At 48.6% G+C, this 16,072-nt stretch overlaps 1 protein-coding gene and 1 non-coding gene across 2 annotated transcripts in view; one reads left to right on the forward strand and one right to left on the reverse strand.

The window, feature by feature from the left end:
• NR6A1 (nuclear receptor subfamily 6 group A member 1) overlaps positions 1-5,753 on the forward strand; it is a 218,932-nt gene extending 213,179 nt beyond the window's left edge. The window contains exon 10 of the mRNA XM_055333636.1: positions 521-5,753. Coding sequence (XP_055189611.1) covers positions 521-609 — 89 coding nt within the window. The 3' untranslated portion in view covers positions 610-5,753. The remainder of the gene's footprint in view (positions 1-520) is intronic.
• A 1,887-nt stretch (positions 5,754-7,640) lies between these two features.
• On the reverse strand, positions 7,641-7,748 carry LOC129518062 (U6 spliceosomal RNA). The gene has a single exon (XR_008666116.1). It is a non-coding gene; the product is annotated as a U6 spliceosomal RNA (small nuclear RNA).
• Between the last annotated feature and the right edge of the window lie 8,324 nt (positions 7,749-16,072).

Genomic DNA, 16,072 nt, shown 5'->3' on the forward strand with positions numbered 1-16,072 from the left:
CAAATTCATTTGCCCCTTGACTACCCCCCTCCTTTTTTCCCCAGTACTTTAACCCATTATACTATTCTAAAGAACAGTGCTTTATAGAATGCTAGCTAGAGAATCTACCAGGAAAAAAAAAAAGGATATGTTTCTCATGGTATTTTAGCTCTAAGAGAACATCTAGGAATACCTTTCAGTTTAAGATTCCTCATATATAAAATGGGGATAACAAGTAATATCTATCACATAGCAATATTATGAAAATTAGTGCATTTAAACATCTAGCACAGAGTAAGTAGAAGGTAGCAGTGATTATAGCTTGTACCATTTACTAGACTCTCTAGGGCATCAAAATGGGTCTGGATATCAGGATAAGAGCACCGTTTGTCTGATATTCCTGTCTTTGTGATACTTCTGGCACTTTCCTTGCCCCAGTCACTCAAACAGGCAACATTCTCCCTTTACCAGCCCAAGAGGAGTCAGATACACTCTTCCACTGCAGTCACTGCTAACTCTTCTTTTCCTACCTTGTTACCAGGAAAGATGGTGAATGTACCCCTGGAGCAGCTGCCCCTCCTCTTTAAGGTGGTACTACATTCCTGCAAGACAAGCGTGGGCAAGGAATGAATGACCTGTTCCCAGCAACCCTCCTCAGGCCAACCACAACGCCTTGGGTGGGCAGGACAGGCTCCAGAAGAAAGAGCCAGAGAGACCAAGATGGAGGCTGTGAAGCAATGTTTCCAATTGCCTCCATAGCAAGAAGAGTTTTTGTTTGTTTGTCTGTTTTTTTAACCTCATTTTTCTATATATTTATTTCACGACAGAGTTGAATGTATGGCCTTCAACATGATGCACATGCTTTTGTGTGAATGCAGCCGATGCATTTCCTTGCAGTTTACAGAATGTGAAGATGTTTAATGTTATAGTGTTGTGATTGTTTAGAGATAGTTCTTTTGTATTTTGAGGGAGAGGGTGGGATGGGGCTGAGATGAATATTTCCATAATGTTGACAAAGACGACTACCTCAGTGGAAAGGGAGGGATGTAACCATCCCTACTTTTTCCACACGTTCTCAGCAGACACCTACATTAGTCTGTCAGAGAGCAAACTGCCTTTTTCTAGCCACAGAATTACCAGGTAAAAGTAAAAGAGCACACCATAAAGGGACAAAATGGTGTTGGGAGGTTTATTAAGCAAAGTGGGTGACACACTGGAAACAGGGCAGGAAATGAGGATTTAGCCATCTTTTTTCCTTGGAAAGCCTGATAGTTGAGTGAGTAGGTTACAATGACCAAATCAAAATTAGGTGTCCTCCCTCCAAACAACTCTTCAGGGAGAAGAGTTTCTATTCTCACCATGCTGTGGGCTTCCCCATGCCCACTGTCCAAACCACCACTATTAGTTTCTTCCACTGTCAACTTTTCATCCACACATGGTCCTAGCAGTAAGTTAATTCTTGGGACTTGTCTACCAGTTCCCTTGGGGCTCACAGCTACCTAGTGTCTTTACCTGGATCTACCAAAGTCTACCTTCCTCAAACTCCTTGCCTCTTATAAATTTGACTTCCTATTGGCCCTTTGAAAAAACAACTAAACAAATGTCATGCTCTGAATCCTGGTGCCCACTACTGATTTATTCTCCTTTTACCTTGCTTTCTTCAAAGGGTAGTGGGATAAAGGCCAAATTGCTAAAAGAATAAACAGTCTTTTTCCTGTTACTCCCCTTACCCCATCCCATCTCACCCTCAGGACTGAATCCCAAACCTGCAGTCTTTCATACAGTGGGAAGGACCATTCACCCATCAGCTGAACAGAAGTTTTGCCCCTTCATTCTACTCCCAAATTCTCCTAATCTCTCCAAAATGAGACCAGGTTTCCTTAGAACAGTAACCCCAAGTACCAGAGTGGCCCACCTGCCCATTAGATTATCAGTGGCCTGGCTAACCAAGGCCTGGAGGGCTGGAGTCCAAAGCACCTGGAAGGGATGGGGGGCCTTGAAACTACCTCATATTCCTAAGGGCCTGGCTGCCCCCCTCTGCAGATACAGCCTGGACCTCCTGTTCTTTCACTACCTGCCCTACCCAGTCCTGGGAAATGTTCCTTACCCTCTTGGCTTTGGTCAGTGGCCACACTGTGTCTCTCCTAGAGTTCTTTCGGGTGCTTTTCCTTTCTCTGCCTTACTATAGCAATTGTCCCTGCCTTTACCCAGTTACTTCCCACAGCCAATGCAACAGACAGACTGCTTAGCTAGGTAACTCCCTGGGTGGGCTTGAGGGGCCTACAGCATTTTGTTTTGCGTGTTTGGTCAAAGGCCGTTTGCTCTCTTCCCAACCCAGCCTAGCAAATTTACCTAGTGGGCTACCACATCGTGTGCATACCAGGTAGTCTGTGTCGAATTATAATTTTTTCTTTCCAGTGAAATGTTACGGGTACCAGCAAAGTGATGACTTTGTCCCTTGGTGGATCTAAAATTCAGAGCATTATTCCTTAATGCCATTTCCACAGCTGCTCTGAGAAAGAAAAAAAAAAAAAAAGACACGTTCCTCAGGAAAAGCTCCAACCAGAATATTTTTCACGTGTTGATGGGAAGATTTTTGTGTGTGTATCTGTTTATTTCTAAGTTCACAATATTTTTGTTTCTCTGATTTTTTTATTTAACCAACTAGATCACATTCTTTGGCTACAGGTCAGACTCCAAGCTGCTTTCCTCAAGATAGGGGAGGAGACACATATCAGAGTCCCCTCTCCAAGACTGCTCCTATGTACAGTATCTTTCTTTGCTCAGACTTCCATCTGTCAAATTATTATGATTTTCTGATATTACCTTTTTCTTAAGCATTTTACCAGTTGTGTTGAATATCAAAGGAAACTGCTTTCTGACAAGACAAGAACATGTCTCTCTAATAATGCAGCATTAAACAGAGCAAGTTGTTAATTTGTGGAGTGGGGGAAAGGTTCTGCAAGTTGCCATTGTACAAATCCATTTTTACAAATGTTTGCAGCAGATTCCACAGAACAAAGAGCCCATTCATTGCCAAGAGCCCTGCAGAATATCTGAGCCAAGTGGCCGTGTGTTCCAAGCTGGAGCCTGACCTGTGGACAGCCTTTAATGTCTTCTGCACCCAGTCCTTTTATGACGTGGGCTTTTTTTAAACAGGGTAAAGTGAATGTGTTGCATTGCAAACTCAGGTATTATGAGGAGAAGGTAGGACTGTAGCTAGCAGCGTGGAGACATTAGGTCAGCCACTAGATGTATTTGTGAATTTGGTTTGAAGGACACAGAGAAAGGTTGGAGGGGGAGGTTTGGTGTGTTTGTTTTTTGCCTTTCTTCCCATAATATTTGGTTAACAGGTAGCCTTTTTGCTAGTGGAAGAAGAAAAAAATTGTGCATGTTGTCTTTAATTCCCCTCTCTTCTGTCCTCTCTCTGATCCCCTGCTACCAGCAGCACTCACTTTGAGTGAGAGTTTTTCCACCATAAAAATATAACTCTGAAAGCTGTGTGGTAAAGGAGAATCCTTCCTCCTTGCACTGCATTGAAACACACAGGCTTTTCCTTTCCTTTCCCTTTAACTGTTTTCTTGACCCAAGACAAAAGTTTAGAATCTTGGAACTTTGAATCCTACAACTTACGCTCTCTGGCTCCTTTGTAGAATTTTGGAGTCTTTCAAAGGTTTAGTGGTCTTGCCCCCTAGTCTGAAGAAACTCCCCAGAACCTGTCAAAGCACTCCACCTTGCTCAGAGGACACCCAGCCCCATCCTTGACCCATAATTGAGGTGGGCAAACCTCCAAGGATAGAAGGCAGCATGCAGGAACCTCCTTATCTTGTTCCAGAACCAGAGGATGGATAGAAGGAATCTAAGGGTCTCCACAGCATTGCTGACAGTCACCCACTTCACACTGACCTGCCTCTAACCTGCCACCCCTTTCCAGGGATGTGAGTACCTGCCATAGCCAGTATGTCACCAGGTCTTTAAAACCTGGGGCTCTCTGAGCTACTTTGCTCTGCTCCCCATTTCCTACCTTTGTTCTTGATTTCCTGGGGAATGGGACAGATGGAGACAGATGGACAAACCTAGCCTAGGCAACATCTAAGCCATGTCCAAGGTTGGCCAAAGTAAGGGGACCCTGGCCTCCCATCAGGGCAGGAAGTTGAGCAGTGGTTCCAAATCTTTAGCTCTGAGCCCCTGGTCTATGTCTTTTTTTTCTTGTTGGCTTTTAAATTTTTGCAATTTTAAAAAAATCTAGTCTTTCAGATCAGCTCTTTTATTAAACTTTAAATTTTCTTTATTGATTATTTTAAACAAACAAAAAAAACAAAAACATTGCTCTCTCCCCAATTTGATTCTTGAGAATCCCCTACACTGCCCTCTACCTTTGCAGTTGATCGTTCCTTCTTTTTTCCTCAGCTCGATGCATCTATATGTCCAGTGTCTGTGAAGTGTTTTATCTGTGTCTCAGGATGAGAAACGGCAATCATTCCACCAGGTGCTGGAAACTGATTAGCCTTGAGGCAAAGGTTTCTAGGGCCACAGCTCAGGGATGTGTATTTAATTACAGGGTCCCCAGAAACCCCTCTCTTGGCTGCCACAAGCAGCAGCTTCTTTTTTGGCTTGACAGCTGGACCTGGACTGTTTCCTCAGAGGCAGGAGCCCCAGAGAACATGTGGAGTTGAGGAGCTGGGGCTTCCTTCTTGGCTAGACATGGGCTACCTTGAAACTTGAAGACTTCTGGCTGTCCTGCAGCATGAGCCACAGTGGCCCTGCCTCTACCAGCTCATATAATCCCTGGTCCCTCTGCTCAATCCAGTGCCCATCTGGCTTCCTCCTTCGGGGCCTGCAGCTCTAAATGGAGCACAGCCTGCTCAGGAATCAGTTGCAGGCTCAAAAGGAAGCTGTGAATTGGGCCAGAGCTTGCTCCAAGCCCAAGAAAAAAGTTGTGTTATTGGTGGAGGCTAGTCTTCCAAATCCTGGATCCAGCCCTGCCAGCCAAAGGATTGTTTTTACCCTTTGGTGACCATTTTTTTTCTTTCTCTGAAATGTCTTGTAATAGGTAATAATGTTGTTGACTCAAATTTCCATGAAAAAGAAAAAAACTACCTCTTGAGTGACATCCTGATCGATTCCTCTCCGAAGAATCCTGTGGGAAAAGAATATTATAGCTCCTGCTCTGTTTACATGTTTCTGTCAGGAAAGAAACCCTGCCTGTCCTGGGATGCTGGTGTTTTTGTCTGTGTTGCCATCCCAGGCTTGCGATAGGGGCTTGTGGCTACATTGTGATGTCTGGGCCATATTTGGGGAGTCCCAGCCACCTGCCCCAGCCATGGACTAGCCACCCCCTTGAAAAGACCACCATTTCTTTTCTATGATCCAAGGCACAGGGAGCATCACTTCTCAAAACCCCACCTTCAGGGGCTGTGATAGCACATGCATCAGTGAACGTATCCCTGGGCTGCCTACCCTAAGCCCACTTCTCCCACAGTCCTGTGTAGGAATCGCATAAATGGGATGTCTCTGAGCCCTTGTCCCCAAAGGGCCGGCCAAGGGCTGCCCGCCAGCCTGGCTTCATCAACCCTGCGTGACCAAATGATAGTTGGTGGGCTCTGCAGGCTACCCAGGCCCTCTGCTACCTCCCACCTTGCCAGCTGGCAAGGGATGGGCCCTTTTCTGTGAATTGACTACCTGTGGAAATGTGACCAATTAGTGTGAAATGCATGTTTAGCAAATGTTAGGTACTGTATTTGAACCAATAAATGTGAATCCTTCTGCACATAGCCTCTGTCTGTGAAGCTTGTTTGGGGTTCTAGGAAGGGACAGTGGGGTATCCTAAGGAGCTGCCTGGTGCCTCCAGACCTGTTGTTCCTGCTTGTAGCTAACACCCACTCAGTTCCTATTGCTGAGGGCCTGGCAGGGGGCTCTCTCAGAACTGCTTGAATCAGTGAACCAGTGCCAAATGAGATGTCTGCTCTGGGTGCCAGGCACTGTGTTGGGACTTTTCACAAACCTGAACCTCCTTGAACTTCAAGGATTATTACTTCCATTTTATTTAAGTGAGGTGAAGGGACTCATTGAAAGTCAACCAGTTAGAAAGTGGCATAACTAGACTGGTGGGGAAGGCAAACACAGACCTTTGCAGTACAGTGGGATTGAGTTGTAATTAAGGACATACATGAGGTTGTAGGGATCTAGAGAAGGGAATGGCTTGTTCTCAGGAAGTCCTTCAAAGATGAGCATTGAAGGTGAGTCTTGGAGAAAGACACTAGGCAGAAAGAGGCTAGACCAGATAGAGGTGAGAGGGATCAGCAGTATGCTGGAAGGGCCGCCCGGCTATGAATCAGAGACATGGAATATTTGGGTATCACAAGGAACTGCCATGCAGGAATGGTGGCAGATGGAAAGGATAGCAAGACTGGAGGTTGGGGAAGCACTTGGCGACCTTGAATGCCACATTCAGGAGTTTAGGAAGGAAAGCCATCTGCTAAGTCTCAAGAAAGAGAGCCACATCTCTGTGACAGCAGTGTGCTGGTGGTGGCCTGCCTGTTATGTCACTGTGGTCCAGCCTATTAATACCTGTCTTTCCAGGAAATAGATGAGGTTTTCTAGAGTTGAGAAAATGGAGGCTCAGAGGTCTAGGGATGTGCCCAAAGTCACATGAGAAGTGTCAGAGTTAGGACTTGAACCCGGATCTGCCCAACTATCCTGTAATCCTGCTGTTCATATGATCAGAGAAGTGGCAGAGTTTGGATTGAGGGTTATATGAAGACAGGAAAGATGAAGGCTTCTCAGTTGGAAACCATCAAGGCTGAAGAGAGTCTGATCAAAGTCTATTAAATCCCCATGTGTGAAATGGGAAGCCCAGCTGCCTTCCCACAACCCAGCTTCCTCCAGCACAAGGGACCAGAGAGCCCTTGAGGTTTGAAAGAGGTGGCTTTAGAACAAAGGAAACACTGCAGAACTAATTAATAGACTCTTCCTTGCCCCACAAGAGGGAACAGATAAGACACAGAGATACAAGAAGAAACACATTTGCTGAGCGCCTAGTGAGTGCCAGGCATTATGATTGGTGCTTCACATACATGCATTGTCTCCTGTAATCCTCATAACAGTTTTACAAAGTTCAGATCTCTGCCCCATTTTACACATAAGCAAATTGAGGCCCAAAGAAATTAAGCTATTTACCTGAGGTGTGCTGAGGTGACACATGAGTAAGTGACAGAATTGGCTTTTGAATCCAGGTCTGATACCAAAGTTATAGCGGGCTTCCTCCCTGCTCTGCCTCAGCAGTTCAGTAGTGCTGAACATGAATGTCTGGAGTTTGTAACAAAATCAGTAATAGCCTTTGGTTGAACTTTTTGCTATTAGCAAAACAAAACTATTAAACTAATAAAAGACTAATATCTGTAAGAGGTGAGTGAATAGACCCAATCAAATTGATTGAAAAGTAGTGCTCTCCCAAAAATACATAGAATGCTACAGACACCAAATCTGGTTTCTCAACATAGGCAACCCAACAAGGTGGCTTCAAGGAAAAAGAAGTAGGAGTTTCATTGCCAAAAATCGGAAATAACTGCACTCACTCTACCTTCCTCTTACTGTTTCCCAACCTTTGTTGGCATATTAAAGGCTCTGAAAAAAAAATTTTTTTTTCAAAGATCAAAAACAAAAATATGGAACGCTTCACGAATTTGTGGTGTCATCCTTGCGCAGGGGCCATGCTAATCTTCTCTGTATCATTCCAATTTTAGTATGTGTGCTGCCGAAGCAAGCACAGGCTCTGAGAAATCTTACCTGAAGAAAGTAATCTTTTTAGCCCAGGGCTTACCAAAAGTGTTTAGGCACGGAATCTTTTTTCTTCCTGTTTAAATTGTTGGGACAGTGTTCGTGGAATAAAATTTAGAGCACTGCTCTGAATTTATAAATTGCTACTGAACTAATGCTGAGCTTTTGATTTCCTTGAGTGCTAGGAAATAATCTGGGAGAATAATTAACATGGAGCAAGGCAAAGCACAGTACTAAGCATTTTATACACATTACATTACTGATTCCTCAAAGCCACCCTATGAAGTTGATGCTATGAAGATCCCATTTTACAGATAAGAAAACTGAGGCCCAAAAAAAGGGTAAGTAATTTGCCTAAGGTTTTATGCCTTGTATATAACCTCAGAAATGAATATAAACAAGCACTCCTGAAGACCTCTCGTTAGGATCTGTGCCGAGATCCTTATCCTTACACAACTCCCTGAGGTAAATAAGATCATCTCTATGTAACTGAAGAGGAAACAGAGCTCTGGCCTATATCAGAGTCGAAAGCCAGAAACCCCCAGAAATGATGGCTTAAGAAAGAGTGTTGGGATCAGGTTGGATATGGCTACATGGAGCCCTCTCTCAGGGACCATTTTCCTCAGGCAACTTGTGTGACAGAGGCACGTCAGGGGGTCTCGCCATCCGAGGTCTAATTCCAGCTTTCCCCCTTCCCAGTTATGTGTGGCCTTGACCCAGATAGATACCTCTCACTTTCCTGGCCAGATAAGTGGAGATGATGTGCTTGTGTTTTAGTTAAGGAGGACTCGCTGTGGCTGGCTCAAAGTAGGGGCTTAATTAAGTCAATCCATAAGAGAAAGCTGCATGAGAGGAGCCTCAGGTCTCACGCCCCAATAACAAACCCAGGAGAGCCAGAAGCTACCTCTCTGGCTTTTACCTGCCCATCAGGATTTTGGGTCCACAGTGGTAATCAGCCTGTCTGAGATCCTGTGGCAAAAGTGCCCAACTGTCAGACCCAGGGCTCTTGGAGTCTTGTTCCCTTGGCAACAAGTCTCACCATGGAGACCACAGGCCCATCTTTGCCCTCCCTGCAAGCTCCCTCTCCACAGACCTTCCCTGTTCAATACCTAGTCCTAGGAGAAGTATAGGAACTGAGGAAAGCTCCAAGGAGGCCCTTCCTCAGAGTGAGGAGTTTGAGGCACAGCCAGCAAGAGAGTCAAAAGGAACTCCCATTGGGACACCTGGGTGACTCAGTGGTTGAGCATTTGCCTTAGGCTCAGGGGATAGAGTCCCGCATCGGGCTCCCTGTGAGGAGCCTGCTTCTCTCTCGACTTGTCTCTGCCTCTCTGTGTGTGTGTCTCATGAATAAATTTTAAAAATAAATCTTAAAAAAAAAAACCTCCCATTTTTGTGTCCACTCTGTGCCTGGCAAGGTTCTGAGGAGTATACATGTTGTGGTCTCATTGTGGTTAAAAGCCCGGCACTTACCCTATTTTACATAGTGGAAACTGAGGCTCAAGGAGACACAGTGGACCAGCCCAAAGTCTCACAGCTGGCCGTTGTTGGAGCTGACACTTGAATCCAGGCTTTCTGATTCAGGAACCCTTGTTCTCTCTGCAACTCCCCACCCACACTGTTGAGGCTCGGCTGCTGCACACTGGGGAGGGTTGGACAGTTGGGTTAATTCCCTCTGCCCTAGGCCCTGGTGGTTGCACAAGCAGCAGCCAGCAGCCCTTTGAGGCCTGAGCTGGTTCCTGCAGCAGCAGAGGAACTTGCACTATTTTAAGCCAGGGCCAGCAGGCCCCATGTGGGCACAGGGAGGGTGGCCTCGGGCCCTTGGCCAGCTTCCCGGAAGTCACCATGGCCTCCCTTCTCTCCCCTGTGCAGCTTTCTGAGGCAGTCACTTCCCAACAAACAGGAAGGAGGCCCTCAGGCCAGGAGACCTCTAGCCCCAGCTTCTTCCTCCTACACCCCCCGCCCCAGTCTTCTCTACACAGGGGAGCCCACCAGCCACATACCCTGACCAATGTCCGTTATCTGGGCTGACTCAACAGGTGAGTGTCAGGGGATCTGGACTTCTGCTTGAGCTGCCTCAGTTCACCTGTCACCCATTACCCATTCACCCTGTGGAGGATCTAGGGCCTCCACTTGTCCAGGCCCTTTGCCCCCTCACCCACAGCCTTGTTTCTCACATACATTCCCATTGAAGCTGGCTACTACAAGCCAGAGAGCAGAGCAGCGGGATCCTTAGACTTGGCCCTGCTCAAGGACCCTAGAGAGAGACAGACTAAGAGAGTGAAATGGAGAGAAACAAATTGGGACATTCCCAGAGAAAGATTGAAGCAAAAATAGTGATAGACACAGATTAATCATGGCAGAGACAAAATTAGAGAGATCCTCAGAGACAAAAGCAGAGAAAAACAAAGAGACAGCTGCAAAGGGCTGGGGCCAAGAGGCCAGCAAGATGACCACCCCCCAAGTATGGGCCATGTCTCAGGGCTGTGGGGGGCCCACCGGCTGCATGGCTGAAGAGGAATGTGGGGAGCAAGGCTGGGTCACCCCTTGAGGGCCAAGCGTGTGCACTATGAGATAAACTACCCCAGGAAAGGGGCCCCAGCTGCGGCTGCAAGCTCCAGGAGAATGGTGGAGAAGCCAAGGCCCAAGGCTGGAGCCTCAGCCCTGCCAGACACCCAGCTCCTGCATCTGCACCTGAGGATCTTCACCAGGCCTCAGAGTCTAGAAGATCCCAGGTCCCTCAGCCCAGACCTTAAGGACATGCAGATTCTGTGAGTCTCCCATTTGTAGAAGAGCAGGGTGGGCCCTGGGAACTCTGCCAGCCACAGAGCCTTACTTCTCCAGCTCCAGCTGCAGTCCTGGCTCAGGTGAAGGGGTGACCAGGCAGAGCAGGGGCTCCAGCGGAGGAGTGCTGTGGCGAGGCAGCTGTGCACAGGCCTGTGAGTCGTCCCATACAGCTCTGTGCACTCGTGTGCCCCAGTGTGGGTGTATGCGCATGTGTCCATGTGCTTCCACACACACGGGGCTTGCACACATGTCCATGTCCACGTGCTACCAGGAGCCCCACTCTGCCTCCCCAAGTCCCTGCTTTCAGGCTAGAGAAGTAGCCCCCAGAGGCACCTGGTGGCTCCCACTCCCCACCAGGTAGTCCAATCCAGAGAACCAGGAGGCACAGGGAGAAAAGCAAGCAGGTCTACTGCTGTCCCCCAGCTCCCCTCCCTACACTGCAGCTGAGGCTCCCGCCGGCCACGGCCTTGACCTGGCACTATGGACTTCTCTGACATTGGCATCGGATCTGAACATCTGGCAGCAGGCTGATAAGGGGTGCAGCGGAAACAGCCTCTGCTGCTGCCAGCAGCCCCGCCCCCTCCACTGCCTTGCGAGGGGTCTCCACATCCATATTCCCTCTGCCTTCGGGTCCTGGCCGCACCCCATCTCTTTTTTCATTCTCTGCCTCAGTCTCCCTTTCCCCATTTCTACTTTCTCCCTTTCTAAATTGCTCTCATTCTTTCCGCCTCACCTTCTCTCTCCTTCCTATGTCCCACTCTCTCTTTCTCTCCCCCACTTCTCTCCCTTCCTCTCTTTCTCTCTCATTTAGGGGTCTGTTATGCTGTCGGTGGGATCTCTCTCCTCTCATTTTCTGCCTCCTCTTTCTGTACTGTGCCCCAGCCCCAGCCTGATCATTCTTTCTCCTCTCCATTTCAGTTTCTAGATCTCTAGTTTGTTTGTTCCTTGTTCCACCTCCAGGAAATAGGCCTGGCACTTTGGGAAAGTCCCCACTTAGAAGAGAGACCCTGGGCTTTGTTTGCTTGGAGAGGCAGGGAGGGGGGAGCCTGGGTCAGGACACCTCTTCTCCTTCCCCTCTGGATGGGTCTCATGGCCTGGGACCACCTGGGCTGGAGCTTGAAGCAAAAGACAAATAGGCCACCCAGGGGCTCTGGCAGAGGAGAGAGGATTCTGACTCTGCGAGCCCACTGCCTGGATTCAAATCCTAGTTCCATTACACCCTTGTTTTGTGACATTGGGAAGATATTTCCTGTCCCTGAACCTGAGTCTCCTCACCTCTCAAATGCTGCTCCTGGAAGGTGAGGGTAAAATACTCCCTACTTCCCAGAATGGTGGAGGCCGACCACAGGTGTGCAATAGTAGAGGACCCAACACATAGGCACTTCTGTGTTAGGGCCTTGCCGTTCCCCTGCCTGCCTCACCCAGTAAGGGTGAGGGCCGAGGAGGGGCAGTGCAGAGGAAGGGGATGCCCTCAAACACATCCAGGGCCATCAGAGGTGAGCAGCGCCCTACGTGAGTGGTGGAAAGTTTCTGCTGACCGCCCACCAAAAAGGCAATAGGACAGGAGGGCTAGGTGGCAGAACTGTTACCCCCACAGGCAGCATGTGGGCCCTTTGGTGCAAGTAGTCACTCAACAAATGCTCACTGATGCCTGCTCGGTGCTGGCTGCTGGGGACCCAGAGATAAATCAGCCCTGAGCCTTTCCTTGAGGGCTCCCCAGGCTGGGGTGAGTCACTCTATCACAGAAGGGCAAACAGTTGTTCGAGAAGATGGTGCAATCTCAGACTCAACACAGAAAGGGCCTCTGAGGACGGACCTGCCAGCCCTGCGGCTTGTTGTTTGTTGGGGTTTTGCTAACATTTATTGAGCATACATGACATATCAGGCAGCCCCTGAGCTTGATACATGGATGGTCTTATTTTGTCCCTGTGTTTTTTTTTTTTTTTTTTTTTTTATTTATTTATTTATTTATTTATTTATTTATTTATGACAGACACACACACAGAGAGAGAGAGGCAGAGACACAGGCAGAGGGAGAAGCAGGCTCCATGCCGGGAGTCCGATGCAGGACTCGATCCCGGGACTCCAGGATCACGCCCTGGGCCAAAGGCAGGCGCCAAATCGCTGAGCCACCCAGGGATCCCTTTTGTCCCTATTTTATGGAGAGGATGGGAGGCCCAGATAGGAAAGTGACTGGTCCCAGGTCACATAGTTGGGAAATGGCAGAACTGGGATTTAAGCCAGTCTCACCCACTAATCCTTCACATTTCTCCTTCTCAGGGCTCAGAGCCTCACTAGGAGACTGACAAGACCAAAATAGTTCTTTCCATGGCACCACAGTGTTGAAAGACCCTGTTTGTCCTGTTTAAGAAGGCAGTGAAAGTCGACCCCATTTCACAGTCTCCCGTCAAAAGAGGTGCAATTGCCATCACTGTTTTTTGTTGTTACGTGTATGTGACATATCAGTGATATAAGGTGATGCTGGGATATTTCTTTCTTAAATTCAGAGGATGAATGGTATTAATCCAGAAAAAAAAAATCATTGCATTAAAATGGGGAGACTAGGGGCACCTGGGTGGCTCAGGGGTTGAGCATCTATGTTTGGCTCAGGTGTGATCCTGGGGTCCTGGGATCGAGTCCCACATTGGGCTCCCCGTGGGGAGCCTTCTTCTCCCTCTGCCTGTGTCTCTGCCTCTCTCTGTGTGTCTCTCGTGAATAAACAAATAAAATCCTTTTTTAAAAATCCAAACTTAAAAATAATGGGGAGACTAGTTTCAGTCATATGCAAGAGAAATACACTTATAAGAACTTCAATAGGTGGAAAAGACATAATTATGCATATGCTTGTTGGGAAATAAGTTATATGTTATGTCATAGGTAGAAATTAGAATGAAAATATAGTAGTCCCCTCGTTGGCAGAGGATGAGTTCCAGGACCCCAACCAGATGCCTGAAACCATGGATAATACTAAACTATACACTACGCTTTTTCCTATACATATAGCCCTATAACAAAGTTTAATTTATAAATCAGGCACAGTAACAATAGCTAATAATAAAACAGAACGATTATAATAACATACTGGTAATAAAAGTTACATGGTTTCTCTCAAAATACTTTGTACCGTACTCATCCTTCTTCTTGTGAGATGATAAAACACCTACGTGATGAGAGGTGGGGCGAACAACAGAGGCACTGTGAGGTAGCATGAAGCTACTGTGTGCTGACCTTCTTATAACATGTCACAACGAGATCATCTACTCCCTGACCCTGGTGGACCACAGGCAATTGACACAGTGAAAAGCAGAACCACGGATAAGGGGGACTACTGTATATTTAATCTGTAGAATCAGTTAGTTGACTGTGAATAAGATTGTCTTGTATGTATTTTTGCAATTAAAAAAAGATGTGTCAGGGGCCCCTGGGTGGCTCAGTCAGTTGAGTCACCAACTCTTGGTTTCGGCTCAGGTCATGATCTCAAGGGTCGTGAGATGGAGCCCCGGCGTGGGGCTCCACGCTCAGTGTGGGGGTCTGTGTCTCTCCTTCTCCCTCTGCTCCTCCCCGTGTGCTCTCTCTCTTTCTTGACTCTCTCTAAAATAATCTTTTATTTTTTTGAGATTTTATTGACTTATTTGACAGAGAGAGCACAAGCAGGTGGAGTGGCAGGCAGAGGGAGGAGAGGGAGAAGCAGACTCCCTGCTGAGCAGGGAGCTCCATCCCAGGACCTCAGGATCATGACCTGAGTCGAAGGCAGAAGCTTCTCTGACTGAGCCACCCAGGTGCCCCTGAAATAAATAAATCTTTTTTTAAAATGTGTTAAGTGGCACAAGAGGAAGATACACTAGGTTTTAGATATAGTTGACTTCAGTTATCCAGAAAATCCCTCTCCCAAGCCAGATAAGTGAGGTGTCATACGATGGGCTTGCTTCCTCAAATGGAGGGGTGTGGTGCGGGCTCTCAACACTGATTGCCCCATGGCCCTCAGTGCCTATTGCCAATCCCCAGGACCAATGCCTATGAGGTAAATTGTCCAAGGATAGAGACTTCTTCCCTTTTCCCCAGTGCCTGGACCAGTGCCTGGCATCTAGTGTGCACAAAGTAAATGTGAGATGAGTGAAGGAATGCACAAAGAATGATGTCCTTCTGTCATGTAACAGAGGGGTGCAGGGCAGAGCAATCTGGGCAAAATCCTTTGCCCTTTGCCCTCTGCCCTGCCCTATCCTGGCCTAGCTACCCATTTGGCCCCACCTGCAACCACTATAGGCGGCCACCTGGCCCTGGAGGCAGCCTCAGCCCAGCTTCCACTTTCCCAGCCATCCGCTGGGAGTATCAGCAGCCCCCAGCAGATGGTGACATTCAGAGCAGCCAACGTGAATGCACACGGGAGGTATTTAGTCAGCTCACCTGCTTGCCTTCCATTCCCTTCTTTCTCTCATCACCTTCTGGAAGAGTAAAAAAGATCAAGCCAAAGCAGAGGAGCCACCTGATCAAGTCATCCATGCCCCTGCCTCCATTCCAGCCCGACCTAACTCCACTCCCATGTCTGGGCCAGGCTGGACCCCGCCAGGCCAGACTCAGGGAGGTAGCCATCCGAGGGGAGAGAGGCCAGGCTGCAGGCCTGGTGGGGGAGCTGCCCATAAATCAGGCCCCACTCCCACCCAGTCACTAACAAGCGGGGCTGCCTAACCGCCTACATGGGGTCCCTGCCTCTGGGCTCCCACAGCGGCCTGGAACAGCCAGCTGGCCAAGGCCTCCAGAGTGCCTTGGCCTCCACCCCCACCGAGGCCCCCAGATAGATAGGGGTATTTTTTTTTTTCTTTTAGGAGAAGAAAAAAATAGACCTAAATGAAGAGAAACACCAACAAAGAAGGAGAGAGGCCTGCAGAGTCACGTGGGGGCAGAGACCAATTGGGCCTCCGGTGGCCGCCCCCCCCAGGGCGGGGAGGAGGAGGACGGCCGGACAGGGCCAGCCTACTGTCCGCCTGCCGCCCGCCGTGGCGTGAAGGAGCTCCTGTGTGCCCACGGTCACCACTGCCCCACCTGGGCTGCCGGAGCTTTCCCCCGGATCCCTGGTGCCCACTGTCCACCCTCATCCGGCGTGAGAGCTCTCCTTCCGCTCCGTAAGTGAGGGCCCGGGCCCAGGCCTCTAATGGCCAGCCTCCCTCCTCAGTGCCTCCCTGCGGCCTGGGCCGGCCGCTGCCCGCTCTGAGTGACTAGTGCCCGCTGCTCTGGGCAGGGAGGGGGCCAGCGATTGCCCCCGACCTGCCCTCTCATCATGCTACCCCCTCTTCCCTGGACAGCTGACTGGGAGGAGCTAGGCCTCTGGGGACAGGCCCCATGGGTTCTGCAGTGTCCTGCTGTCTATGGGCGGCCAAGTGTTCGCAGGACTGTGTTGGCCCAAGCCTAGCAGTCTGTGAATGTGTCCATGGTCCCTGGGCCCGTCTTTGGGGCCTCTCAGGCTCCCCGCCTGTGTGTCTGTGTTGTCTCCACGGATTTGTAGGGATTTGTATGGGTTTGTGTGTCTGTCCCT

Source organism: Nyctereutes procyonoides, unplaced genomic scaffold, assembly GCF_905146905.1.
Source record: "Nyctereutes procyonoides isolate TBG_1078 unplaced genomic scaffold, NYPRO_anot_genome, whole genome shotgun sequence".
In the NCBI taxonomy this organism is placed as follows: Eukaryota; Metazoa; Chordata; class Mammalia; order Carnivora; family Canidae; genus Nyctereutes; species Nyctereutes procyonoides.